Consider the following 27530-nt stretch of genomic DNA (forward strand, 5'->3'; position numbering starts at 1 on the left):
ACATTTCTTTATACATTACTGGCTTAAAACATAAACAGAAGAATCTTTCTGGAAAATAATTTGTCAACAGATTATCAAAATCACATTTAGTCAATGTGTTTCTATACAGATGCTAAAAATGATGTTTGTTGAAACTTTGGCTACAGAGAAGTTCAGTTGGAAAGTTAACAAAATATAGAACCACATATACACAGTATGATTATGTAAAAATGCATGGAAAAAAACTTATCTGCAATCTATATTTTTTCATAATAAGCAATATAATAAGCACAGTAAGCTTTTATATTGACTATGTAAATAAAAACTTATCCTGGACTAGGTTCTAGCCCTAAATCTGGCATTAGCTAGCCTCAGTATCCTCATCTGGAAAATTTTATCATTCTCTAAGCAACGAATATAATGATTCTTTAGAGGGTGATAATGCAATGAGAAAAAGAGGAAGACAGAAGGGGAGAAAACACTTCTGAAGTAAAGGAGGAAAAGTCTGATTGAAAATGGGCTCACAGCCTCCGCTCCTCACCCCATTGCCCCTCCTTCCTGCCAAAGTCTATTCTGAGCTACCATCAAAACCAAAAACTTCCAAAAATGATTTTTGCAAAGTCTTTGAAAAGTAACACAGAACAATCTGTTTGCAAAAAGCAAGAACTTTTATCTGCCAAATCAATAAAACATGTGTTTCAGCCGAAAGTTATTAATTAGGTCAACAAACTGGATCGCCTGTATCTATTTTCCTTTCGTGTATATTGTTAACACAACAAGCGCCTAGTTGAGCAACTTGTAATGGTGAGTGTCTTGGCCCTATATTCCCTGCGTGCCACGGCCCGTAAACAAAGTGCAAACTTTATTTAGCTGTTTAGTTGTTTTCTGGAAGGGTGCCTGAATTTAACCACAGCAAAGCAAGTAAAAAGGATAGGCCGACTGACAGAGCGAGAGAGGAAGGATGCTGGGGCAGAGAGAGCATGGAGTGTTAAAGAAGGTCTCAGAATTCAGTATCCGCGCCAGACGCCTGGAATCTCTGTGAAAGATCTCAGAATTCAGGACAGCTGAACAACCCCGGGCTGGGAGGGGAATGCAGGGAGGGTTTTGTGGGGAGGGGGAAAAGCCCCAACCCTGGGGGTGGGGACGTGATTAGTTTTCAGTAATCGGTGTCTGAAAGGGAGGAAATGAGGCCACCCGATTGCGTGAACAGTTGAGATGCTCTAGCAACTTTTCACAAAAGACAGATGCTGCTTTTTAAAGACCACGATCTTGTTAACATAGAAACCGCACTTCCACTTTGCAATTTTTTTGTCTGTAATCTCCAAGCCCCCACCAGTACCCCCAAACCAGAGGCAGAGACAACCTCTAAAATTACCAAAAATCTTAACATCCAATGTGAGAAACTACAAGTCCCAGGCTGTAGTGCTGCCGAGGAGAGTACCTGCCAGAGTAACTACAAATCCCAGGATGCAGTGCTGCGACGGAACTCCGAGCATCTCTTTCAGAATGATGTCCCTGCGGAAATCAGATCAGGCTCGGCGTTGCATGCTGGGAATCAGAGACTCAGAATCCGATTGGTTGAGATTTGCAAATGACCGCGGTCAGTGGTACTGTAGGAGTAGGGAGGAGGGTGTGCGCACTTCCTGTGCACGGAAGCCGGCAATAGACTGCGTCCCTGCCTTACCAGGTACCGATCTCCCGCGCGTTGTAGAAAGCGTCCATGACCCGGCGGAAGTGATTCCTCCAACTGCCCCGGAACCCACGGCGGCAGGCAGCTGGGGGTGGGGGGGTGGCCCTGGAGTAGGGGCTGTGGCGGTGCGCGGGGACCCGGCGCGGTGGCTGCGGTGGCTTCAGGGCTGACGAGTGAGTCTTGGGCTGGGATGGGAACGGAGCTCCAGATTCGTATGGAGAACGAGGAAGGCTTGTACTGGGCGCGCTCACAGTCCCACTTCCCACCCCTTCCCATTTGGGCGGGGAAGGAACGGAAGCTCTTAACCTCCCCGGGCCTCCTCAGCTCCTGGTTTGGGGGAGGGGAGAAGAGGGCGGCGGGACCTTTCTAGGCGCCTCTCGGTGGGTTTGGAAGAGGGAGAAGGAGGGGCGGTCGCCAGCGTGTCTGGGCCTTCCCCGGGCTGAGCGCGGGGAGGGTGGAGTTAGGAGCATGGCAGCCCTGTCGCTTTCCCTTTTTGCTTTCCCCGGGTGCACTCGGATAAGTCCTTTTCTTGGAGTCCGTCCCCAGTCACAGGAGTGACTCTCACAGTCTTTCACAGTCACCGTCCCCCTCTTTCCAGCTGCAGGACCCCGACAAGTTTACCTTCTGGGCAACTTGTCGGTCGATCTCTACCCGACTTGATAGTTTGAAACTGTCGTGCATCTACCTTCAGTTTTTCTGAAACGTATCTAGTACGGCGGCCGCTGAATGTCTCTTACGGAACTAAAATCTCTTTAGTAATCTGTAGCTGTGGAATTCATGTCATTAGTGCGAGCATTTCTACTTTGCATCACCTTCAGTGTACGGAACAACCGAAATCCTTTAGTTTGAGTTTTAAAATCCTTATATGAAAACTGCCAAATTTGCTTTTTGACCCCCCAAATAGTTGTTTCCTTTAGTGTATGGTAGACTAAGATGATAAATTGCTGATCTTGCTTACATTATAATTCATGATGTTGAAACATCACAGGTGGATTCATTCATTCTAGAGATACAATGGTAAGAAAACAGCTATGATCCCTGTCACCGTGGATATTTATTGCTAATTACCAAGTAAGGATTTGGGGTTCATTATTAGTTTTTAAATGGTCATTCTTTTTTCCCTTAAGTATGAAATGTATTTAGTAACTACGATTTCAAAATATATATACATATTTTTTTAAGTTTATTTCAACTCAGCTGCCGGTTTCATTACATTATGGTAATTGTGTAATGTAATTAGTAGTTAGTAGCCAGAGGTTATAGTCAACCCTATATATCAAGTTGTTTTTTTTTTTTTCTTTTTTATGTTTATTCATCTTTGAGAGGGTGAGTGGAGGAGAGGCAGATAGAGAGGGAGACGGATGATCCGGAGCCGACTCAGCACTGAGAGTGGAGAGCCCAAGGCGGGGCTCAGACTCACCATCTGTGAGATCACGACCTTAGCTGAAGTCAGACACCTAACCAACTGACACATCTACACACCCCTATATATCAAGTTTTTCTTTTTTTCAAGTTTTAAAGTAATATTTGAGTGTACCTTATAAAGTACTTTCTTTGGTATTTTTTCCTTAAATAGGTTTTTCAGTACTATAAAATAATCTAGAAACTCTTTGCATTTACATTGATCTGTCTAAATGCATTTTGGCTCACTTGTAGTAAACGTTTACTGTTCCAGGGACACCTGTGTGGCTCATTTGGTTAAGCATATGACTCTTGATTTAGGCTCAGATGGTGATCTCAGGGTCCTGAAATCGAGCCCTGTGTTGTGCTGGGGATGGAGCCTGCTTAAGATTCTCTCTCTCTGTACCGTACCACCTCCACTCTTGCATGTGTCTCTCTCTCCAAAAAAAAATAAAAAAAAAAAGTTTACTGTTCCATTATTAAATAAGATCAGAAAGGGGCGCCTGGGTGGCTCAGTCGGTTGAGCGTCCAGTCTTGAGGTCTGTGAGTTCAAGCCCCGCATCAGGCTCTGTGCTGACAGCTCAGAGCCTGGAGCCTGCTTTCGATTTTGTCTCCCTCTCTCTCTGCCCCTACCCCGCTCGTGCTCTGTCTCTCTCTCTCTCTCTGTCAAAAATAAATAAACATTAAAAAAAAAATTTAAATAAGATCAGAAAAAGCCCATCTAGTCATACCTGAAATTTCAAGCCTTGAAATTAAGAAAACAATATTACCTTTCATTCAAGAAATATTTATCAAAAAAAAAAAAAAAAAAGAAATATTTATCAAGCATCTGCTATACGCCAGGCCTGCTATAGTCCTGCCCTTATGATGAAGCTTGGGGAAAGCAGAGATACAATAAGTATATGTATAAGGAAATATAGTTTCAAGTGGTGATAGATATGAAGAGATTATATCAAGATTAGAGTTAGGGTAAACTAGGTGACCAGGGTAAGGGTTTCGAATTTGATAGGGGAGTCAGCAAGGAAGATCTGCCTCTCTGAGGAGTTGATAGTTTTGCTTGGACAACCTAAATGATGAGGAAAATCTGAGGGAAGAGCTTTTAAGATAGCAGTAACTGCAAAATGCAAAGACCTTAAGAGGGGAATGAACTTGACCTATTACAATACAGAGAAGGCCAGTATAGCTGGAGCATAGTGAGGCAAGAATGATGGAAGATGAAAATCAGAATAGTAAAGATTAAATAAGATGCAACTTTATAGTCCTTTTTCTGTTTGTGATGAGAGGCCATTAGAGGATTTTGTGCAGGGGAGTGACATCTGACTTAGGCTTTCGATAACTAGTTACTGGGTGGCAAATAGACCAAGTTGGAGGAAAGTGGGGAAACCAGCTCCTAAGGAGGCTTGTAGTAGTCCAACTGAGATATGGTACCTTGAACTAGAGATGTGGTGTGGAAGTTAGTAGAAATGGTCTGATTTGGAATATCATTTGAAGACAGAGCCAGGTGGGTCTTGCCTTCACCCTAGGACAGAACAAAATTTGAGGAGTCAACAGTTTTGCTGAGCATCTGTGTGACCAGTAGTGCCATTTACTCAGATGAGGAAGACAAGAGGGTACACTGGTTTCTGAGGAATAAACTTGGAATTTTGTAAAGGAATAAGTCAGGAGTTTGATAATTATTGTACAGCTCAGAATGTGTGCAAGTAGGCAAGTTGGATATGTACAACTATTGCGTGGGGGCAGAGTCATATTTTATAGGTAATATTTAAACCTGTGGACCAGAGGACATCAAGTGGAGAGTGTTAATGGAGAAGAGGGCAGATGACTGGGAGTACTCTGGTCAGAAGAGGAGCAAACAGTGATAGAAGCAGAAAAGGCAGGAGGATGTGGCATCTCTAACATTGAGGGAAGAAACTGTTTCGGGAAGGAGGTAGTAGCCAACTGTAAAACCCTGCTAAGAGATGACAACTAGACAAGTAAAGTAATTGAAATGTGATGAGCTCTTTGAGTGGATTAGTGGGCCAAAAGTCTGATCAGAGTAGGTTAAGGAGATGTGGATGGTAGTAATGATGTTACAGCATTTTGATGTGTATAGGAATAATAGGAATTTGGTAGGACTAATAGAACAAAGTCCTTGGAGAGGTGTGCTTACATGGAAGGGTTGGCCTTAGATAAGAAGGATTTTTTTTTAATGTTTATTTTTGAGAGAGACAGAGAGAGAATGTACACAAGTGAGGGAGGGGCCAGAGACAGAGAGGAAGACAGAATCCAAGCAGGCTCCAGGCTCTGAGCTGTCAGCGCAGATCCCTACACAGGGCTTGAACTCACAGACCCTGAGATCATGACCTGAGCCAAAGTGGGACACTTAACCAACTGAGCCACCCAGGTGCCCCTATTTATTTTTGAGAGCAAGATAGAGAGCCAGTGGGGGAGGGGCAGAGAGAGAGGGAGACAGAATCCTGAGCATGCTATACCCTGTCAACACAGAGCCCTATGTGGGGCTTGAACCCATGAACCATGAGATCATGACCTGCGCTGAACCAAGAGTCGGATGCTCAACCAACTGAGCCACCCAGGTGCCCCAGGAAGAATGGTTTTTCAGCTTTTGAAACAGGAGGGTAGACAGAAGAGATGGTATATACATGCAAGTAGAATGAAGGTAGAAAGACAAGGTAATTGAAGTGATATCTTTCTGTTTTCTTGATAAAATAAGTAAACTTGTCAGGGCAGCAAGGAGAAGGTGTTGGAGGTTTAGGAGAAGCTAGGATTTTTTTTCAGAGTAGAAAAGCCAGTTTACTACCAGGATCACTACAATGCCAGGTGCCTATTTAAAGTGTGTGGTCACAAATTTAAAGTTGAGGTCAAAATGGTTGTCTTTTTTCCAGCCACATCCATCTCTTGGTTGAGGCTTGAGCTAGGCAGAGAATTGGGTTTGCCCGGGATTGGGATGTGGGTGGGCATATACATCAGAGGGGAGGGCAGGGACTTAAGGTATAAAGACTGTGAGATGTGCATGGTGCCAATCCTGATGAATTCAGTGGGATTAAGCAAGGTCAGAACTTGTTTTCTATTTGTTTTTTATATTTGTTTTTGGCCCATTATTCTAAGGGTTCTTTTAAATTAATTTATAATATGTAGAATCTGTAATTAGAGAGTATATAGTGGGAATATTTGCTCAAACCTTTTTAAACCAAAACAAAGGAGTTTGGAGATCATTGTCTAAGAGGGAGTTTAGGTAGTTTACAAGAGTGAGGAAGACAGACTCCGTCGAAGCACGTAGCGCTCTGGAGTCCTTAAGTGCTCTGGTGTATGACCGCAACAACTCTGTTGAATAAAGATGGGAAATTGGAGTTACAGGCGTTTGTAGAGGGATGAAGAATTTCAGATGGGTATAGTCATGAAATAGTGGCTCTGGAAGGGACTTTTAGACATAGTTTAGCCCATTGTGTTTGGGAGATAAACAAGTATTATCACTTTAATTTATCAGGGTCTCAAGATAGAAATTTGGAGAGCAGAAATTTAGATGTGGACTTCCAGTGACACTTCTACTTTGTATGAAGGCCTTTCCCACCTCTCTCCTGATTTGGCTTATACTGTTTACTTTGCTTGGATTTCCTTCCAGTTCTGCTTGGTAAAAATACCTCCTTACATTGAGACCCAGATCAAAACCTACTTTCCTTTTGTGGCCATTCACTTAAGAGATTCATAGTCCAAGATTTACTTCTTTAGGACTTCCAAAGTCCTACTCCTTCTCTATTAGCATCTGCAAATCTAGAGAATTTGGATTAGTTTTATTATCAGCATCCGTATCTTTTGAAAGGTTAATGAGACAAAACCATTCTGGATTGATATCTTTACAATGAAAGATACCTAAATTTAAGAAAAATAAATATATTTAAAAAAAAATCTTACTCTAACCTTATTTTAATTGAGATTAATTGACATACCCTGAAATAGTGTACCATTTAATTTTCCAGAAAGTTGCCTCATGTTCCTTCAGAAGCAACCACTGATCTATCACCATAATTCATTTTGCCTGTTCTAGAATTTCATATAAATGGAATAATGCAGTATGTACTTTTTTGTTTTTCCATTCAGTATAATATTTTTAGTATTCACCTATGTCTTGTGTACCAGTAGATCATCCCTTGTTGTTACGAATGGTATTCCTCTGTACACATATATCACGGCTTATGTGTCATCAGAATAGTTTCTCATTTGTTTTGAATAAAGCTGCTCTAGACACTTCCATAAAACATTTTTTTCTTTTTTCTTTTTTAATGTTTATTTATTTTTGAGAGAGCGCATGTGCATACACGAGCAGGGGAGGGGTAGAGAGGGAGGGGGACAGAGGATCCTAATCAGGCTCTACACTGTCAGCCCAGTGCTGGGCGCAAACTCACAAACCACGAGATCATGACCTGACCCCAAGTCAGACGCTTAACCGACTGAGCCATCCAGGCGCTCTGTACAAGATTATTTTGTGGGCAAGTTATTTCTTGGATGAATACTTAGAAATCAAGTGTGAGGATTTAGGAAAGACTTGTTTATCAGTTTGCCACTTGTAAATTAGTAAGCTACAACTTACCAAAACATAAGTAACTGAGAACCATCATTCACAGTGATCTGAAGTCCACTTAACATCACTAATGATTGCTGTGGTCTGCATCACCCTATGTAATATTTCTGATTGGTCATTTGGGGTGAGTCTAAAATAGAGTTCTTAAATATCAGAAGGATCTCTTCTAATCTAGATTCCTAAAGGCCCATAGTTCACAACAGGCAGAACATAGGGCAGACATTTGTGAGGGTTTGTTTCTAGAAATGAAGCCCTGCTGATGGAATATTATAATGCAGTTGATTACTGAGTATTATTAGGTGAGTTATTATTTTAATAGTAAAAACTTGACCATTTAGGACAACAATTAGGCTGTGACTAATTGTTAACTATCAGAAATAGATTGAAAATTGAGGTCAGTGCTTTTACTTTAAATGACCTAATAGATTCCCTTAGTAAAGGCAAAGAACTACCCTCTTTGAGCTAGTGTTAGTGTGTGTAGACAGCCATGAGAACAAAACTTGTTCGTAAACTCAGGGATGTTTGGAAGCACATTTTAACCCCAGGAGATTTGAGGACATTATCAAACACAACATTTTCAGATAACTGAATTCGTTCCAGGAAACATAAAATTCTAGAAATCGTGTACAGAAATATATGTTTCATACACTTGCATTTATAATTAACAATTTGTGGTAGTCAGTGCAAAATTGTGAGACTGGCGTTTTGATTATCATAATTTCATAAAATGTGGCTGTGACCTATGTCCTTGAAGTCTTTAAAATAAAAATTATTTTAAGAACCAAGAATTCTGGGGCGCCTGGGTGGTTCAGTTGGTTGGGCGTCTGACTTCGACTCAGGTCACAATCTCACGGTCTGTGAGTTCGGGCCCCGCGTCGGGCTCTGGGCTGACGGCTCAGAGCCTGGAGCTGCTTCGGATTCTGTGTCCCCCTCTCTCTGACCCTCACCGTTCATGCTCTGTCTCTCTCTCTCTCAAAAATAAATAAACGTTAAAAAAAATTAAAAAAAAAAAAAAAAGAACCAAGAATTCATATTGACTAAATTTTATTGTGAAAGATGGAATACCATCTCCTTCCTTCGTCACCCCCTCCCCTCAGTATAGCCCAAAATGTTTCAATAAACTTAAATAGAATAGTTTTCACGATGCTTGTCTAAAAGTTCTGTAAGGGGCGCCTGGGTGGCGCAGTCGGTTGGGCGTCCGACTTCAGCCAGGTCACGATCTCGCGGTCTGTGAGTTCGAGCCCCGCGTCAGGCTCTGGGCTGATGGCTCAGAGCCTGGAGCCTGTTTCCGATTCTGTGTCTCCCTCTCTCTCTGCCCCTCCCCCGTTCATGCTCTGTCTCTCTCTGTCCCAAAAATAAATAAACGTTAAAAGTTCTGTAAGTTTATTCAATGCCAACATCATGGGAAAACATAAAAGTATTCGATCTTGGTCAAAAGAATTGTACCTTTGAATAACCTTATTCTGTCAGAAAGCTCAGAATAGTAATATCTGTGTCTGTGGCCAGATACACTATTGTATGAAGTTTCACCCTGTTAACATTACATAATTACCATTGTGTTGGATACCTGGGTCATAAAGAGAGAATCTTGCCTTGTGGAAACTTACAGTTAGTAAGCAAGACAAAATGTATCTAAAAAGACACACTTTGAAGCATTTGCATCTAATAGTAAAGAAAACTATAAATTCCACAATGGAGGAAAAATGGAAGAGGAGTAGTACTATTTGCTAAAAGTATTAGGAGAGTCTATGCAAGAATTAGATATAGGAGCATTGTTATAAGTTAAATAGGCCAGAATGAGAAATTCTAACTCCTCTTGAGAGACATACATCCAGTGACACTATAAGCACATTCGGGCAGGATATTTTGATGTGTTATTACAAATTGGAATTGCCTTCTAACTTCTGTCAATTTGTATTACTTTGTTTTCCAAATTAATCATATTTTTACATATAGTTAGGAACTAATCATCAGGCTGACCATTGTTCCCTTATGAGCTGTTTGGTTCTATACGTTTATTTGTTTCTTTTTAAAAAATCAAATTTAGGGGGGCGCCTGGGTGGCTTGGTCGGTTAAGCGTCCGACTTCGGCTCAGGTCACGATCTCGCGGTCCGTGGGTTCGAGCCCCGCATCGGGCTCTGTGTCGACAGCTCAGAGCCTGGAGCCTGTTTCAGATTCTGTGTCTCCCTCTCTCTGTGACCCTCCCCCGTTCATGCTCTGTCTCTCTCTGTCTCAAAAATAAATAAACGTTAAAAAAAAAAAAAATCAAATTTAGGGCACCTGGGTGGCTCAGTTGGTTAAGCTCAGTTGGTGACTCTTGATTTTGGCTCGGGTCATGATCTCACACTTCATGTTTCAAGCCCCCTGGTCTGGCTCTGCACTGACAGGGCTCACCCTGCTTGGGATTCTCTTTCTCCCTCTCTGCCCTTCCCTGCTCACACACCAGCAGGGGAGGGGCACAGAGAGAGGGAGACACAGAACTGGAAGCAGGCTCCAGGCTCTAAGCTGTCAGCACAGAGCCCCACCTGGAGCTCAGACCCACAATCTGTGAGATCATGACCTGAGCCAAAGTGGGACGCTTAACTGACTGAGCCACCCAGGCACTCCTCAAAATAAACTTTAAAAACAAATTTAAACCATAGTTTTCTTTTAAAAAAGTTACAGTTTCCTAGTTATTTACACTTTGAACATGTATTTTTGTGCATTTTATTCTGCAGAAAACATAATTAATAGGCAGGAAGCCACTTGTTTTACATAAATGGCACCAAACTATACCTATCATTCTAATCTGCTTTTTAAAAAATTAATCTTGGGGCGCCTGGGTGGCTCAGTCGGTTGAGCATCCGACTTCGGCTCAGGTCATGATCTCACGGTCCGTGAGTTCGAGCCCCGCGAGTTCGAGCCCCGCGTCGGGCTCTGTGCTGACAGCTCAGAGCCTGGAGTCCGTTTCTGTGTCTCCACAGAAGACATTCTGTGTCTCCCTCTCTCTCTGCCCCTCCCCTGTTCATGCTCTGTCTCTCTCTGTCTCAAAAATAAATAAACGTTAAAAAAAAAAAAATTTTTTTTTAAATAAAAAATCTTGGTGGTATTTCATACATACATAGATTTAATTTATTCCCTTTCACTGCCCATAATAACTATCAATAATTGTAGATATACTATTTTTATTTAGGTCATTCCCTAATTGGGAACTTTTCAGCGGTTTTTTCAATGTTTCATTTGTGCATGTATTATAGTCAATATTCTTCTCCTTGCCTTTGTGCACAAGCTAGTGTTTCTCTAAAATAGATACCAAGAAGGAGAATTATTGCTAGCCTCCTGATGATTATGCTGCTGCCTTCCAAAAACTGTTGTGCTATATATTTAGTATTATCCTCTTCCTCTTCTGCACCACTTGATTCTTAGCACATTTTAGTGTTTTAGTTTGGGTGTTTGGTGATTACTGTTGGGATCAAACATTTTTTTTGTACAGGTCTGTGAGCTATTTTTATTTTTTTCTTCTGTTATTTTTCCAGAGTTCAGTGAGTTTTATTATATTTGTTTCTTTAATCTGTAGCATATTTTTTATGAATGGTATCAGTTAGATGTCTAACCTTATTACTTTTTCCAAGTAAATACTGAATGTAAAGAGACATACAAAAAATAGATTTGTAGCTGTTGCTGTCATCTACTTAATAACCTAAGTCAATCAGTTAAAAAACTATTAGTACTAATAAGAGAGTTCTGCATAGGTGATGGGATACAAATCAACTTTTAATGGATTTAAAAGCTTTTCTTTAAAACACCAGCAATAACCTTTCAGAAAGTATAATAGGAAAACAGACAGAATTCATAATAAAAACTATAAAGTATCTAAAAGTCCACCTAAAAAGAAATGTGTATTGATAAAATGGGACTTGCCTGGCCACTTAGAACATGTTTATCACACTGACTGTAATGAAAACAGTAGATATCTTAGGTATAAACAGGTTAGTGAGATAGAATATAGTCTAGAAATTCCTTTAATAGTAAATGATTGCAGTAACATTTCAAAATTGAAGGATGGGCTAGCTGTTCAAAGGTCTTTTCAATGTTCAGTAATACTAGATTCAAAACTGATTGCTTTGTGGGTGCTAGGCTCATCTAGAATTTCTGTTGGTTCCCCAAAAATAAAAACTATAAAAGAATAATGTTTATATATAACACTAAAAGCACAATATATCTGAGGACTTTTTGTTCATACTGTGTCTTTTGCCTAGAAATATTTTCAACCTACTGCTCAACCACGTGTGTTTACCTACCTAATTCTTATTTCCAGAACTCAGCTCAGTTATGGAATAGACACTCAAGTGTTTACCCTGAGAATGTTGTAAACCCAAACTTAGACTTATGTAGGTAATTTGTAGGTTACATCCCAATTTAATCACACTTTAAATATTTTTAACTTCTACCTAAGAATTAGGATTTACTCAACTCTTAGTGTTAATATACTGTGGATTTTTTTGTTGTTGTTGTTAGTGATGGGGAGTTTCTCTTCCCCCACCCACCCATCTTTAACCCTTGAATAAATGGTGAAATTGATTTACTATATTAAGAAGTCTAAGAAGCTGTTGCTACACAAAGGGCTTCTAAAATGTGACTGCATGGTTGCATAGCTACTGCTAGTTAAGTAAACATCCTAGATGTTTGGCTCTGGAGATTTTCCAGATAGAAAGTTGGCACTTGAAGTTCTTGCTCTAGCTTTTCTATCATTTTTTTCCTTTTTTGTTTTCTTAGAACGATTACAAAGCAGTATGAACAGAATACAGCAATAATGACCAATGAATTTTTATCTGCTATTATTATCATAAAGTGGCAGAGTACTGCTTTTAGTGCTTACACTTTCGATAAGTATCTAAGGATTTCTATCAGCAGCTCTTACCTAGCAGCAGTGGAAAACAAGTTTTAATGGGAGCCAGAATTTTTTACCATAGCAGCATGGAATAATGGAAAGGAGTGCAGGCCTTAAAGCAGACCTACCTAGGTTTAAATCCTCTTGCTGCCACTTGAGCTGTAGAAGCTTTAAGCAAGTAGCAGCCTCTTAGTGTTTCTTCATCTCTAAAATGATAATAATAATACCCTTGTGGAAGTGTTGTTTTAAAATAATGTATGTAAAGCATGTAGTGCAATGTTTACCACTTATCAGGCCCTCAACTTGTTGGTAATAATATGACATTGCCCCTGTTGCCCTTATCTCGTATTAGAAATGGTACTTACATATCCATGCTTAGCATTCTAGACTAACAAATAGATTTGATTCCTACTCTTACTCTGTCATTACTGGAACAAATCATTCAACTCCCTTATTACATCAGTGATGTTACTATTTTTTAAAATGAGGAATTACATAGGTTATCTCCAAGTTTCTTTCCTGCTATAAAATGTTATGGTTCATTTTCTTGGCCCTTCCCTTAAGGCTAGATAAAATACTGGTCAGGAATTTCTTAGAGAACAGGATGTTTTCCCATTAATAACATAAAAATACTGGTATAAATGAAATCTTGAAGAAATGATATAAAAATAAAAAGTTACTCAAAGCATGAACCCTTTTCCTTTAGCATTCATCTTTGTAAAATTTAGGATTTGTCAGGATATTAAAGATTTTCTACAACTTCACTGTTAAACTTTAGAACTTCCATAGACTGCAGAAAAGATGCCACAGTGAAATGTATTATAAATGTGCACAATTACATAAGAGGAGGGCAAGCTTTATCTTTTTCATTTTTCTGAAGGCTACTTCATGTCCTTGGATTTATCATGTTATCATTGGTTTAGCAAATACGTGCTTTAGTGTCTGCTAGTATCTAGTAGATACAAGTATACAAAGATGATTAAGGTCAACGATCTCCTTCAAGTTCAATTCAACTCCTAAGGAACAACATCTGTATTTTTAAACTGTTGTCAGAATAGCTACCTTAAAGGGAAGGAAAAAAACAAATCTGTATTTATACAGACCACTATTCTGAAGGTGATCATCTTTTCCTCCCATGTTCAGAAACTTGATACTGTTCCGTTTATGGTGGCTGGGAAACTCCTGCATAGCAGAGAGAGAGTTTTTAAACTTGTAATACCAAGGATATATTAAATAGTAATGGGTGAAAACATGTTATTCCAGCATTAATCTTAAAATAGCATTGTTATATTTTCAGGAAACTACTAAAGTTCCTGTGGAAGTAAAGTAGAATTTCATAAGAACATAATGGGTAAGTTACATAAAAGTCATTTTTTATTGCAACTAGTAGAAGCTGGTCTTCTCAAAGATAGGCCTTTGACATTGGTGAATGCAATCAGAATAGACTGAAATTAGTTGTTTAAATCTACAGCATCTGCTTACTGCAGGCAAACCTCAGAGATATTGTGGGTTTGGTTCCAGACCACAGCAATGAAGCTAGTCAAATGAGATCTTTGGTTTCCCAGTGCTTGTAAAAGTTATGTTTATACTATACTGTGGTCTGTTAAGTGTGCAATAACATTATGTATAAAAAACAAAACACAACATAATACCTGCTAAAAACAAGGTATGCCTGTACATATTTTTGAAAGGCAGATAAGTAATGTTTTTGTGCCAAATATATTTGTGATCGCTAGTAAGAAATAGCACCTTAAGAAATTAGAAACTTTCCCAACAAGCATATAAAATGCTTTACCTTGCAAAAAAAACACAAGAATTACAAATTTAAATAATTAATAGTTTTTATTTTTGTTCTAAGGGATTGATAACACCTGCTAAATATCTGTATGCTTGAGTAGTCTATAATTTAAAAGTTACTTGCATCTTTATGAATGTCCCTGCTTTTTATTATGAAAAATTGTGAGTCATACACTACATAGCCTTCAGTGATTGTTAATGTTTGGACACATTTGCTTTCTCTGTGTGTGTGTGTGTATGTGTATGTATGTATTTATATATCCACATACACATGCTTGCTTTTTTCTGTACCATTTATTTAGTTGTGCAGTATCACTTCACACCAAATACTTGAGTAGGCATCTCCTAATTCATTGCATATTCAGAATTTTCTCAGTTATTTCAGTAGTGTTCTTTGCAGCAGGTACATTATAGACATAGCTCATTTTATTGTGCTTCACTTTATTGCACTTCACAGATACTGCAGTTTTTTGGTTTTGTTTTTTGTTTTTTGGTTTTGTTTTTGTTTTTACAAACTGAGTTTATAGCAGCCCTGTGTGGAGCAAGTCTATTGGTGCCATTTTTCCAACAGCAGTTGCCCATTTCATGTCTCTGTCACATTTTGGTAATCTCACAATATTTCACTTTTTCGTTATTATTATTGTATTTGTTACGGTGATCTGTGATCAGTGATCTTTGATGCTACTGTTGTAATTGTTTTGAGATACTATGAACCATGCTCACATAAGACAGGGAACTTAATCGATACATGTTGTGTGTGTTCTGACTGCTGCACCGACTAGCTATTCCCTCATCTCTCTCTCTCTCCTCAGACCTCCCTATTCCCTGAGACACAAAATATTGAAATTAGGCCAGTTATTAACCCTACAATGACTTCTGAGTGTTCAAGTGAAAGGAAGACTTGCACATCTCTCACTTTCAGTCAAAAGCAAGAGATGATTAAGCTTAGTGAGGAAAGCATGTCGAAAGCTGAGACAGGCTGAAAGCTAGGCCTCTTGCAACAGTTAGCCAAGTTGCAAATGCAAAAGAAAAGTTCTTGAAGGAAATTGAAAGTGCTACTCCGGTGAACACACAAATAATAAAGCGAAACATCCTTATTGTTGATGGAGAAAGTTTGAGTGGTCTGGATAGAAGATCAGACCACCCACAACAGTCCCTTAAGGCAAGGCCTAATCCAGAGCAAGGCCCTGACTCTTCAATTCTGTGAAGGCTGAGAGAGGGGAGGAAGCTATAAAAGAAAAGTCTGAAGCTAGCAGAAGCTGGCTCATGAGTTTTAAGGAAAGCTGTCTCTATAACATAAAACTGTAAAGGTGAAGCAGCAAGTGCTGATGTAGAAGCTGCAGCATGTTATCCAGAAGATCCAACGAAGGTAATTAATGAGGGTGGCTACACTAAACAACAGATTTTCAGTGGAGATGTAACACTTTGTATTGGAAGAAGATGCCATCTAGGACTGTTGTAGAGAGAAGTCAATGCCTGGCTTCAAAGGACAAGCTGACTCTCTTGTCAGGGGCTAATGCTGCTGGTGACTTTTAAGTTGAAGTCAGTGTTCACTGATCATTCTGAAAATCCTAGAGCCCTTGAGAATCATGCTGAATCTACTCTGCCTGTGCTCTACAAATGGAACAACAAAGCCTGGATGACAGCACATCTGTTTACAACATGGCTTACTGAATATTTTAAGCCTACTCTTCAGACCTCCTGTTCAGGGAAAAAAGATTCCTTTCAAAATACTACTACTTACTGACTGACAACGTACTTGATCACCCAAGAGTTCTTATGGAGACGTGCAACAAGATTAATGTTGTTTTCATGCCAGCAAACATAGCATCCATTCTGCAGCCCATGGATCAAGGAGTAACTTTGACTTTCAAGTCTTGTTACTTAAATACATAGCTGCCATAGATAGTGATTCTTGTGATGCATCTGGGCAAAGTTAACTGAAAACCTTCTGGAAAAGGTTCACCATTCTAGATGCCATTCAGAGCACGTGTGATTCATGGAAAGAGGTCAAAATACAAACACTAACAGGAGTGTATAAAAAGTGGATTCCAACCCTAATGGATGACTTTGAAGGGTACAAGACTTCAGTGGCGGAAGTAACTGCAGATGTTCGGTAGAAATAACAAGAACTTGAATTAGAAGTGGAGCCTGAGGATGTGACTGAATTGCTACAATTTCAAGATAAAACTTTAACAGATGAGGAGTTGCATCTTATGGATGAGCAAAGAAAGTAGTTTCTTGAGATGGAATCTACTCCTGGTAAAGATACTGTGACAGTTGTTGAAATGACAAGAAAGAATTTAGAGTATTACATAAACTCAGTTGATAAAGCAGTGGCAGGCTTTGAGAAGATTGATTCCAATTTTGAGAGAAGTTCTCCTGGGGTCAGATGCTGTCAAATAGCATCACGTACTACAGAGAAATCGTTCCTGAAAGGAAGAGTTGATCAATGCTGCAAATTTCATTGTCTGATTTTATATAATTGCCACAGCCACCCCAGCCTTCAGCATCCACCACCCTGCTCAGTCAGTGACCATCAACATCAAGGCATGAACCTCCACCAGCAAAAAGATTACTACTCACTGAAAGCTCAGACAATGGTTAGCATTTTTTTTAGCAATAAAGTATTTTTAATTAAGATATATACATTTTTTTTTTACATATAATGCTATTGCATACGATGGTATACTGTAAACAAACTTTTATATTCACCGGGAAACCAGAAAATTGATTTGACTCACTTTTGCGTTGCTTTTTCGTGGTGGTGTAGAACTGAACCCACAGTTATCTCTGAGGTATGCCTGTGTTTTATATCCAGTCAGGGATCACGTATTGCATTAATTTGTCTCTTTAATCTCATCTAAACAGTTCCCTCCTTTTGGGGGTGTGAGGAGTGAGGTCTTTGATGACCATTTAAAATTTAGATTTGTCTGGGTTGTTTACTCCTGATTAGATTCAGATTAAACATTTTGGACAGCAGACGAACATTAATGATTTTTTTATTTATTAATCCTAATTGGAAGGATTTTTAAATTAACTACTAATGAATAAATAAATGGATGTTTATAGCTTGAATACTCCAGTTTTATCCTCTGTACTCTTTTTCTTGGGCTTCGTTAGTTTTTAGAATAAGCCTTAAGATATTTTCTTTCAGATATTGGTAACCATAAAAATAATTCTGTCAGTACAATACTGTGAGAATTCTAGATGTTAGAAAGATCTTATGGGGATATACAAAAATGCATACTCCCAGAAAAGTTATATTGAGCTAGCTACTGTGGCAGAAGCTGTGGTGGCAATGAGGATAGCTGGCAGTGGAGTAACATCTACGTGCTCTGTGTCCTCACCTCCACTTGGAATTTTCAAAGACTGGTATTTGTCTATATTCATTACTTCAATCGTGCAATAATTTAAACTCAGCAGTAAAATGTTTGGATTATTAAGACGGACCAAGAGCAAGATGCTGAGTAAAAGGAAGCCCTAACTTTTAGAATTAGGAGCTTATCAGGGAAGTTGAATTCACATGACATATAAACATTCATTCATAAACACACAATGTGTCATGTTTTTAAGATGAGTATTTCAGGTGATTTAAAGTTTTACTGTTTGCTTATTTTATTTGAGCCTTTAAATTTGAATGTGTTACTGTGTTCACAAAAAAATTGTTAATACTTCTTTGAAAAATACTAGTAAATTTTCATCTAAAATAATATTCTTAAATGTAGTTTATTCTGACATTGGAAAATGTTTAGAGAATGATAAAACAAGGAATTAAAAAAACCTAAAATCTTGGTAGATCTTACCATCCAGAAATGTTTTGGGTCTGAGTTATTCAAAAATTAACCTTGGTAAACCTGTTTATTTTAATTTTGTGATTCAAAAATCATTTTACTACTTACTTTAGATGGAGAAGAGAAAACCTACGGCGGCTGTGAAGGCCCCGATGCCATGTATGTCAAATTGATATCTTCGGATGGTCATGAATTTATTGTAAAAAGAGAACACGCACTAACATCCGGAACAATAAAAGCCATGTTGAGTGGCCCAGGTAGGTACATTTCTTTATTTTCTGTTAATAAATCTTTACTTTCAGTAAGTTCTTAACTTGAATTAAGCGATTCATAACATTAAAGGAAAGAGACAGTAACTTTTCTAACATTATTTCATGATTGTGTTGCATTGGAAAAATTGGTTCCTGCCATTTCCTGTTTTCAGTTATTTACCCTAATAGGATCATTTCCCTACATTAGTTTCCATGTTTAATTTCTTCACCACAGTAGGACTCTGATGGTGATGTGTGCTCCTAACTACGTATAAAGTTTATGTTTAGAAATTTACCACTTCCCAAACATCTATTCTTACCATTTTCTTTTTTTTTTCCCTTGAGAGGTTTTTGGTTTTTTTTTTTTTTTTTCTTTTTTACCTTAAAATTTTTCTTGAGGATTTGAATTTCTGGAGCACACAATAATTCTGTGTTCAGCTTTTGGAGGAAACACCAAACTTTATACAGTGGCTGCACCATGTTATATTCCTACCATCATTGTATGAATATTCAAGTTTCTCCACATTTTCACTGACACTTATTTTCCCTTTTTTTTTGATTCTAGCCATTCTAATGGGTATCAAGTGGTTTCTCATTATAGTTTGGATTAACTCTTCCGTAGGGACTAATGGTGTTGAACATCTCTTCTTGTGTTTGCTATACAGTTGTATATCGTCTTTGGAGAAATGTCTATTCAAATCTGTTGCACATTTTTCAATTCAGTTGTGTGTCTTTTTGTTAGTGAGTTGTAAGCGTTTTTTTTTATAAATTCTGTGGACAGTAGACCCGTATCAGCTACGATACACAAATATTTTCTTACAACAGTTGTGATTTTTTTTTAATGTTTATTTTTTTTTTGAGAGAGAGAGAGAGAGAGAGAGACAGAGCACGAGCAGGGAGAGGAGTGGGGCAGAGAGAAAGGGAGACACAGAATCTGAAGCAGGCTCCAGGTTCCAAGCTGTTGGCACAGAGCCCAACATGGGGCTCGAGCTTGTGAACCACAAGATCATGACTGGAACCAAAGTTGGACACTTAACCGACTGAGCCACGCAGGTGCCCCATAACAGTTCTGATTTTACCTCTTACAGTTAGGTCTTTGATTTTCACTTAATTTTTGTATATGATGTGAGGTAATGATCCAATTTCATTCTTTCTTATATGGGCATCCTAGTACCATTTGTTGAAGAGACTGTTCTTTCCCTCATTTAATGGTCTTGGCACCCTTGTTGAAAATCAGTTGACCATAGCCACATGGGTTTATGTATGGGCTTTCAACTCTCCCCCATTGATCTTTTTTTTTTTTTTTTTTTAAAGTAATCTCTACACCCAACGTGGGGCTTGAACTCACAACCCTGAGATCAAGAGTCACATGCTCTACCCGCTGAACCGGGGCGGGGGGCGGGGGTGGCATTGCATTGATCTGTCCTTATGCTAATACACAGTATTTTGATTACTATAGCTTTGTAGTAAGTTATGAAATGAGGAAGTGTTTTATTTTTTCAAGATTATTTTGGCTATTTGAGGTCACTTGTTTTGGGTCTTCTTAGATTTGCTTTAAATTCTAGTTAATACACAGTGTAATATTAGTTTCAGATGAACAATATAGTGATTCACCACTTTCCTACAATACCCAGTGCTCATCACAAGTGCACTTCTTAATCCCTATCACCTATTTAACCAATCCCCCCACTCACCTCCCTTCTTGTAACCATCATTTTGTTCTCTATAGTTAAGAGTCTGTTTCTTGGTTTGCCTCTTTCTCTTTTTTTTCCCCTTTGCTCATTTGTTTTGTTTCCTAAATTCCACATGAGTGAAATCATACAGTATTTGTCTTTCTCAGACTTAATTCATATAACGTATTACTCTAGCTCCATCCAAGTTGTTGCAAATGGCAAGATTTCATTCATTTCTTTCTTCTTTCATTCATTGGTAATATTCCAGTGTGTGTGTGTGTGTGTGTACGTACACACACCACATCTCCTTTATCCATTCATCATTTGACGGACACTTGAGCTGTTTCCATAATTCGGCTGTTGTAGATTATGCAGCTGTAAATATTGGGGTGCAGGGGCGCCTGGGTGGCGCAGTCGGTTAAGCGTCCGACTTCAGCCAGGTCACGATCTCGCGGTCCGTGAGTTCGAGCCCCGCGTCAGGCTCTGGGCTGATGGCTCGGAGCCTGGAGCCTGTTTCCGATTCTGTGTCTCCCTCTCTCTCTGCCCCTCCCCCATTCATGCTCTGTCTCTCTCTGTCCCAAAAATAAATAAAAAAAAATGTTGAAAAAAAAAAATTAAAAAAAAAAATATTGGGGTGCATGTATCCCTTTGAGTTAGTATTTTTGTATTCTTTGGGTAAAAACTTAGCAGTGCAATTGCTGGATCATAGGGTAGTTCTATTTTTACGTTTTTGGGGAACTCCATACCGTTTTCCAGAGTGGCTTCGCCAGTTTGCATTTGTACCAACAGTGCACGAGGGTTCCCCTTTGTCCATCCTTGCCAGCTACCTGTTTCTGGTGTTGTTGACTTGGGCTATTCTGACAGGTGTGAGGTGATACCTCATTGTAGTTTTGATTTGCATTTCCCTGATGATGAGTGATGTTGAGCATCTTTTCATGTGTCTGTTGGCCATCTCTATGTCTTCTTTGGGAAAATGTTATTCATGTCTTCTGCCCATTTTTAATTACATTATTCAGTTTTTGAGTGTTGAGTTTTATAAGTTCTTTATATATTGTGGATACTATCAGATATGTCATTTGCAAATATCTTCTCCCATTCCATAGGTTGCCTTTTAGTTTTTTTTTTTTAATTTGTTTTTTAACATTTATTTATTTTTGAGACAGAGAGAGACAGAGCATGAACAGGGGAGGGGCAGAGAGAGAGGGAGACACAGAATCTGAAACAGGCTCCGAGCTGTCAGCACAGAGCCCGATGCGGGGCTCGAACTCACGGACCGTGAGATCATGACCTGAGCCGAAGTCGGATGCTTAACTGACCAAGCCACCCAGGCGCCCCTCAGTTTTCTTGATTGTTTCTATTTAAGGTCACTTGTAATTCCTTTTCCATATTTTTTACTGTGAAATTTTTATTTATTTAACTTTTTTTTTTTTTTTTTTTTAAGCGAGAGAGAGACAGAGGACGCAAACAGAGAGGGATAGAGAATCCCAAGCAGGCATTGCACTGTCAGTGCAGAGCCAATGTGGGGCTTGAACTCACAAGCCGTGAGATTGTGACCTGAGCCAAAACCAAGAGTCAGATGTTTAACCAACTGAGCCACCCAGGCATCCCTACTGTAAAACATACAGAGAGATTAGTATAATACACTTGCATGTACTCATCTCCAGCTTCAATTTTATCAATATTTTGCCAATTTCATTTCATCTATTTTCCTCACTTTTTTTTTTTTTAAACGTTTATTTATTTTGAGAGCGCGAGCTAGGGAAGGGCAGAGAGACAGAATCCCAAGCTGGCTCTACCCTGCCCGTGCAGAGCCCGACGTAGGGCTCGAACTCCTGAACTCTGAAATCATGACCTGAGCTGAAATCAAAGGCCGGACGCTAAACTCACTGAGCCACCCAGGCACCCCTATCATCCTCACTTTTTTAAAGAGTATTTCAAGCAAATATATCCTGCCAGTGTCATTTCACTTGCAAAATCTGTGATAGTCCCCGCTGCACTCTCCCTTTTTTTGCAGACCATGAACTTTTTGGAGAACCAAGTTATTTGTAAAATGTTCACATCTGGATTAGACTTAATGTTTCATTTTGTAAGCTTATAAATTAGAACTCTAGAGGCTTGATTAGAATCCAGCTCATTTTTCTAGGCAAGAATACTTTATAGGCAGTACTACTGTATTTCTGTTGTATCAATATTTTAGCAATGTCAGGATAGCTTAGTAGGTTACAGGGCTAGTAAGCTGATTCATCTCTGAACAGTTCTGCAGTTAGATTTTCATATGATGCTTTTAGCATTCATTGTGATTACTGCTGAGATTTACTTCATTTGGAATTACAAAACAGTGACTTTCTAATTCTTATCATTTCTTGTGCATTTATTAGAATTCTCCTATGAAGAAATATTTGGTTACCCTGAAATATACTCTGTATAGCAAAAATAAGTGCTTGATTTTTTTATGTTTACATATAATTTTTGAGTAATGAAATTATTCTTCAGCATCCTCCAGTAGCAAAGAGTGTTTGGGGTTTTTTTGTTTTTTTGTGTTTCATTTTCTTGTGACTTTTTATTATTTAAGGTTTTTTTAATCTAGTGTAGTCCTCACTGATGCTGAAATTGCCCCCATTTGCTCCATTTTTATTCAGAAGGAGCCACATCAGGTTGGCTTCTGTGTCCTTTTGACCTGGCTCTGGTAATTTGGGATAGCTGTACTACTTTCTATAATGACAAGATTTCCTAGGCTCATTTGGTATATAATTCTCCAGTCTGGAAAAGAGCCATTTTTCCAAAGAGCCATTTTCTCCTAATGGAAAAAGGGGTTTAAGGACCCCAATCTGGTTGTTAGCAGTACTCCTTGCTCGTGGGATGAATTAAGTTTAGACTTTTCTACTGGATAGAGCTAGGATTTACTTTAGAAAAATAAAATCATGGGTGCCAACAAATTTTAACTAAAAATTAAGATTAAAGGATGTTTGTTTTTTGTAAGTGTGGTCTCCTTTAATATATCTGCAGCCCCGAACTAATGTTTGCATAAAAAAGAATGAGGTACTGATACTTGCACCTTCAGAATATGCTAAGTGAAAGGAGTCAGATACAAAAGGTCGCATGTTGTAGGATTCCATTTATATCCAAAATAGATAAGTCCATAGAGACAGAAAGATTGGTTTTTGCCAGAGGCTGAGGGTTGGGAAAATGGGGAATAACTGCTTAAAGGGTTTAGGATTTTATTTTGGGATACTGAAAATGTTTTGGAACTAGATAGCAGTGGTGGTTGCACAACATTGTGTATGTACACTGAATCGTATGCTCTAAAGTGGTTAATTTCATGTTATACGAATTTCACCTCAAAAAAAAAAAAAAACCCTAATGTTTGTCTAGTATCAAAGGCTTAATAAGTGTCTATTGGTAGTATTTCGTACGTATATTCAAGAAAGAGAATTTTAGTCATTGACAAACCAAAATTGACCTCATTGCTGTGAGTTACTCATTCAATCCTGCTCTTTTCTTCCCACCCCACCCCTAAGCAACAATTATTAGAAAACTTTTAAAATACTACTACATTCTCAGAAAGTACATTTTTCTACTTTTTATATTCAGTACTCGTGCTAGACTGCTAAGAAACTATTCTATCCCTATAGTAAATGCTAAATGCTATAACCTTTATATAGCTAAAGAAATTTTGAGAGATCATTAAAAACAGTTCATAAAGTGTTACTAAAACAAAGAAAAATAACTTATGAGGAGATCTCATGAACATAATCACACTTTTAAAAACTAAAGGGGGAAACAAACATTTATTATTTATTTTTATATGGCAATTCACTATGGCACAGGGCTCCTGATGATACATAAAGACTTGATTCCCTAAACTGAATCTTCGAAAAGATTGTCTCTTTTTTTTTTAATTTTTTTTTTAATGTTTACTTATTTTTGACAGAGAGAGAGACAGAGCATGAGCGGGGGAGGGGCAGAGAGAGAGAGGGAGACACAGTCTGAAGCAGGCTCCAAGCTCTGAGCTGTCAGCACAGAGCCCGACAGAGGGCTCGAACTCACAAACCGCGAGATCATGACCTGAGCCAAAGTTGGATGCTTAACCGACTGAGCCACCCAGGCGCCCCAAGATTGTCTTTTTTTATATACTATTCGCCTTTACTTAATCATGCCACCATGATTCTTAGGAGAAGCTAAAATTTCCAAAGTCCTTGGAAGAAAATTAGAATTTCAAAATTAGTCTTGATGAATCTCAAATACTATCTTAATAAAGATTTCTTTTTTATATTTATACTCAAATCAGAATAAATTATTTCATGTGATGCTAGTTGGGTTTATTCTTCTCACGTTGTATTAGTTTGCTAGGGCTCCTGTAACAAAGTACCATTGACTGTGTTATTTAAACAATAGAAATTTATTTTCTCATAATTCTGAAGGTTAGCAATTTGAGATCAAGGTATTGGTAGAGTTAGTTTCTTCTGAGGCCTCTCTCTTTGCCTTGTAGATGGCTGTCTTCTCTGTGTCTTCACATTATCTTCCCTCTGTGTGCATCTTTGATCTATAACTTCCTGTTCTTATAACAATACCAGTCATTAGATTAGGGCCCACCCTGATAATCCTGTTTGGCCTTAATTATCTCTTTAAAAATACTTCCTGCACAGAAAAAATAAAAAAAGAGGAAAAAAGGATCCTATCTCCAAATATAGTCACAGAAGTACTGAGGGTTAGAACTTCCCAACATGGGAATTGTGGAGGAACACAGTTCAGCCCATAACAAACATACTTCTTTTCTTTTACAGGTCAGTTTGCTGAGAACGAAACTAATGAAGTCAATTTTAGAGAGATCCCTTCACATGTGCTATCAAAAGTATGCATGTATTTTACCTACAAGGTTCGCTACACTAACAGCTCCACGGAGATTCCTGAATTCCCAATTGCACCTGAAATTGCACTGGAACTGCTGATGGCTGCGAACTTCCTAGATTGTTAAATAAAATAAATTATAATAAACTGTTAACTTTTTTCAGTATTTAATACCTGTAGTTCAGTTAGTAATTTTTTCATATATAGCATGTTGCCTGTGTGCAGTTGAACTTTAAAGTTCATTGCAAAGCAGATTATCTTCTGTTCTTTTGCATAGCAATCAGAGTTGAAATTTGTTTGCTACATCAACAAATTGAGGACATTTTCACAAATTGAGAAATAAACAAATATGCCAATTCGTAGGTGGTTTTGCCTTATCCTTTGGATGTGATTTTTAAAATTAGAGCAGTGGTGATATAGTAAAACTGAAATTTAAGCATAAATGAACACATTCTACAGGTAAATAATGGGGCTACGTATTTTTGTGTTTTTAGTGTTTTTTTTTAAAAAAAAAAAACAAAAACCTGATCTTGTAGCCGTTGTTAGCATTACTAGAGTTATGCAAATAATTGCATTATAAACATGTTTATAACTTAGCCAAAACATTGATTTTTATAACTATCAAAGACATAAGAGTTGAAATTTCTTATGTGTCTTTTGATAAACTGCAGTATTGTTTAAGTGTATCTTGTCTTTTTGTTTATTGCTGCAATTTAAGAACTTTATTTAAAAGCAGTTTTGGAAGATTACTAGGCACAGCTTTTGAAGCAATCACTTTTTGAACTGGTAGCCACATGGTCAACAAGTAAACTACATGATTGATTACATGTGCATTGTGCATTTTGGCCAATCCAAAGTACTGTACCTGCATTGACTATAAAGCTTCCTTTGCAATATTCTTACATAGTCCCTTGTTGTGACTGCACTTCTGATTATTTAAATATGTTTTAAAAGACTCATTATGGACTTTAATCGGCTCTTAAAAGCTAGACTTTTCAGAACTATTCTAGTCTTCCTCCAACAAGCTGAAATGTTATAAAAGATTAAAAACATGGAGAGATGCAGTGCAAATCTTATCATGTACTTTGATATAGTATATGAATTATCTTCTATTAATTAAAATATGTCCCAATAAGTATGATGCCCATAATCTGTGGGTCTTCTACTGAAATCAGATTTACAAAGAGGTCATTCAGCTTTTATACTAAACAGAAAAACTATGACAGAGCACCTCTGCTTAGGCATGAGAAAAGAAGTACTGGAGTGGGTTTATTATTATCTCTATCTTAGTGGTAAGACAAAACTATCATTATAGGAGATATATATTTAAGCCTTCAGCTTAGTTCTTTAAGACTGATTTAATATGGACCAGTTTTTCTGGAACCTACAAAAAACATAACCAAGATCTGTAAGTAATTTTTCCTCATAGAAGACCTAACATTGTACTTTCCAGCTTACTGAAAGCAATTAAATGTGTTAATTGCATATATTTTAGTAACTTCTCAAGACATACTGGTACATATTTTAGTATAGAAGACTATCAAGTACAAGAATTATATTCTATCTACTTGCTGACAAATAATGTCAAAAACCTAAATGATGATTCTAAAGGTCAAAGTGACAACTAGAATAAAGTTTAACTTTGACCAGTTTTAGTAGGTTACTTTATGTGTTAGATCCAGAAGTAACCTTAAGTTTAAGATATTGAAGTAGAACTGAAAGATTAGGAAAAACTGTATATCTTGCGGCAAATGATACTTGCATGTTAATAAAGGCTCTTGACTGAAAGGTTTGATGAACACTTGGTGTTTGATCTTTTTAACTTTAATTTTCTCTTTTTTCTGAGATTTCATGAAACCACTTGCTTCAGGACATTTGCCATATGATTGAATAGCAGGAATTTTTATTTGGTTAAATCAAAGAGATTCTTTTACATAGCATTGAAATCTTAACAGTTTTCTGAGACTTGATAATTAGTTTACCTTTCAAATGGGCAAATCTCAATTTTTTTCCTGCACATAAAATATTACCACAAAATCCTGTTTTATTCAGTCAATACTTCATTTTTGTACTAAGATGATTTTATGCTTTTTAGGTTGCTTATCTTTCATGCAATTATTGACAAATGACAGTCTCCTTACTTTTGAAATCTTGTTGATACTGAGAAATGCAGTTTACTGTAAGCAGTAAATCCACCTCATGTTAGTAGAACTACATTTAGAGACATCTTGCTACATATGGAGTGGTCATCTTAGTGTGAGCCATATTGCTAAATTTATCGACTCTTCAAAAATAGTGCAAATATTCTGAGAAATAACACAAATGTTTTTGATCCAAACCTACTGAATAAAGGTAAGTGGCCAGGCTGGTTTAGGAAGAAAGTATATAACTAAAGGAATTAGAGTACCTTTCTCAAGTAGCCAGTAATCTGGTTCAGGTAGTATGGCATGTCACAAAACTAAGTATAAGAATGTAGCAGCATCCAGATGCCTAGGTGACAACTTTAGTTGAGTATCCAACTCTCCATTTCGGCTCAGGTCATGATGTCATGGTTTGTGGGATCGACCCCATATCAGGCTTCATTGCTGGCAGTGTAGAGTATGCTTGAGATTTGGGATTCTCTCTCTCCCTTTCTCTGCCCCTCCCCTGCT

General features: G+C 38.1%; 1 protein-coding gene and 1 long non-coding RNA gene across 3 annotated transcripts in view; one reads left to right on the forward strand and one right to left on the reverse strand.

Moving 5' to 3' along the window:
* The first annotated feature begins 1580 nt into the window (after positions 1–1580).
* ELOC (elongin C) lies at positions 1581–25241 on the forward strand. Of its 2 annotated transcripts, none has more exons than XM_049633253.1 (4): positions 1581–1666; positions 13814–13867; positions 18221–18364; positions 24816–25241. In XM_049633253.1, exons 2-4 carry the CDS (start codon positions 13864–13866, stop codon positions 25004–25006), a joined length of 339 nt encoding a protein of 112 aa, XP_049489210.1. In that variant the 5' UTR covers positions 1581–1666; positions 13814–13863; the 3' UTR covers positions 25007–25241. The 2 variants fall into 2 exon arrangements, with proteins under 2 accessions (XP_049489210.1, XP_049489209.1); XM_049633252.1 differs by lacking the exon at positions 1581–1666 and adding an exon at positions 1737–1842.
* Positions 13183–27530, reverse strand: part of LOC125924612 (uncharacterized) — a 54641-nt gene continuing 40293 nt past the window's right edge. Inside the window, exon 5 of the long non-coding RNA XR_007458484.1 lies at positions 13183–13698. This is a non-coding gene — a long non-coding RNA (uncharacterized LOC125924612). The remainder of the gene's footprint in view (positions 13699–27530) is intronic.

The sequence above is a fragment of the Panthera uncia genome, chromosome F2 (assembly GCF_023721935.1).
Source record: "Panthera uncia isolate 11264 chromosome F2, Puncia_PCG_1.0, whole genome shotgun sequence".
Lineage (NCBI taxonomy): Eukaryota > Metazoa > Chordata > Mammalia > Carnivora > Felidae > Panthera > Panthera uncia.

Excerpts from the sequence above, each read along its gene's own strand:
- ELOC (XM_049633253.1), top strand. Across the intron at positions 18,365-24,815 it reads AGCCATGTTGAGTGGCCCAG|GTCAGTTTGCTGAGAACGAA; the intron begins GTAGGTACATTT and ends TTTCTTTTACAG.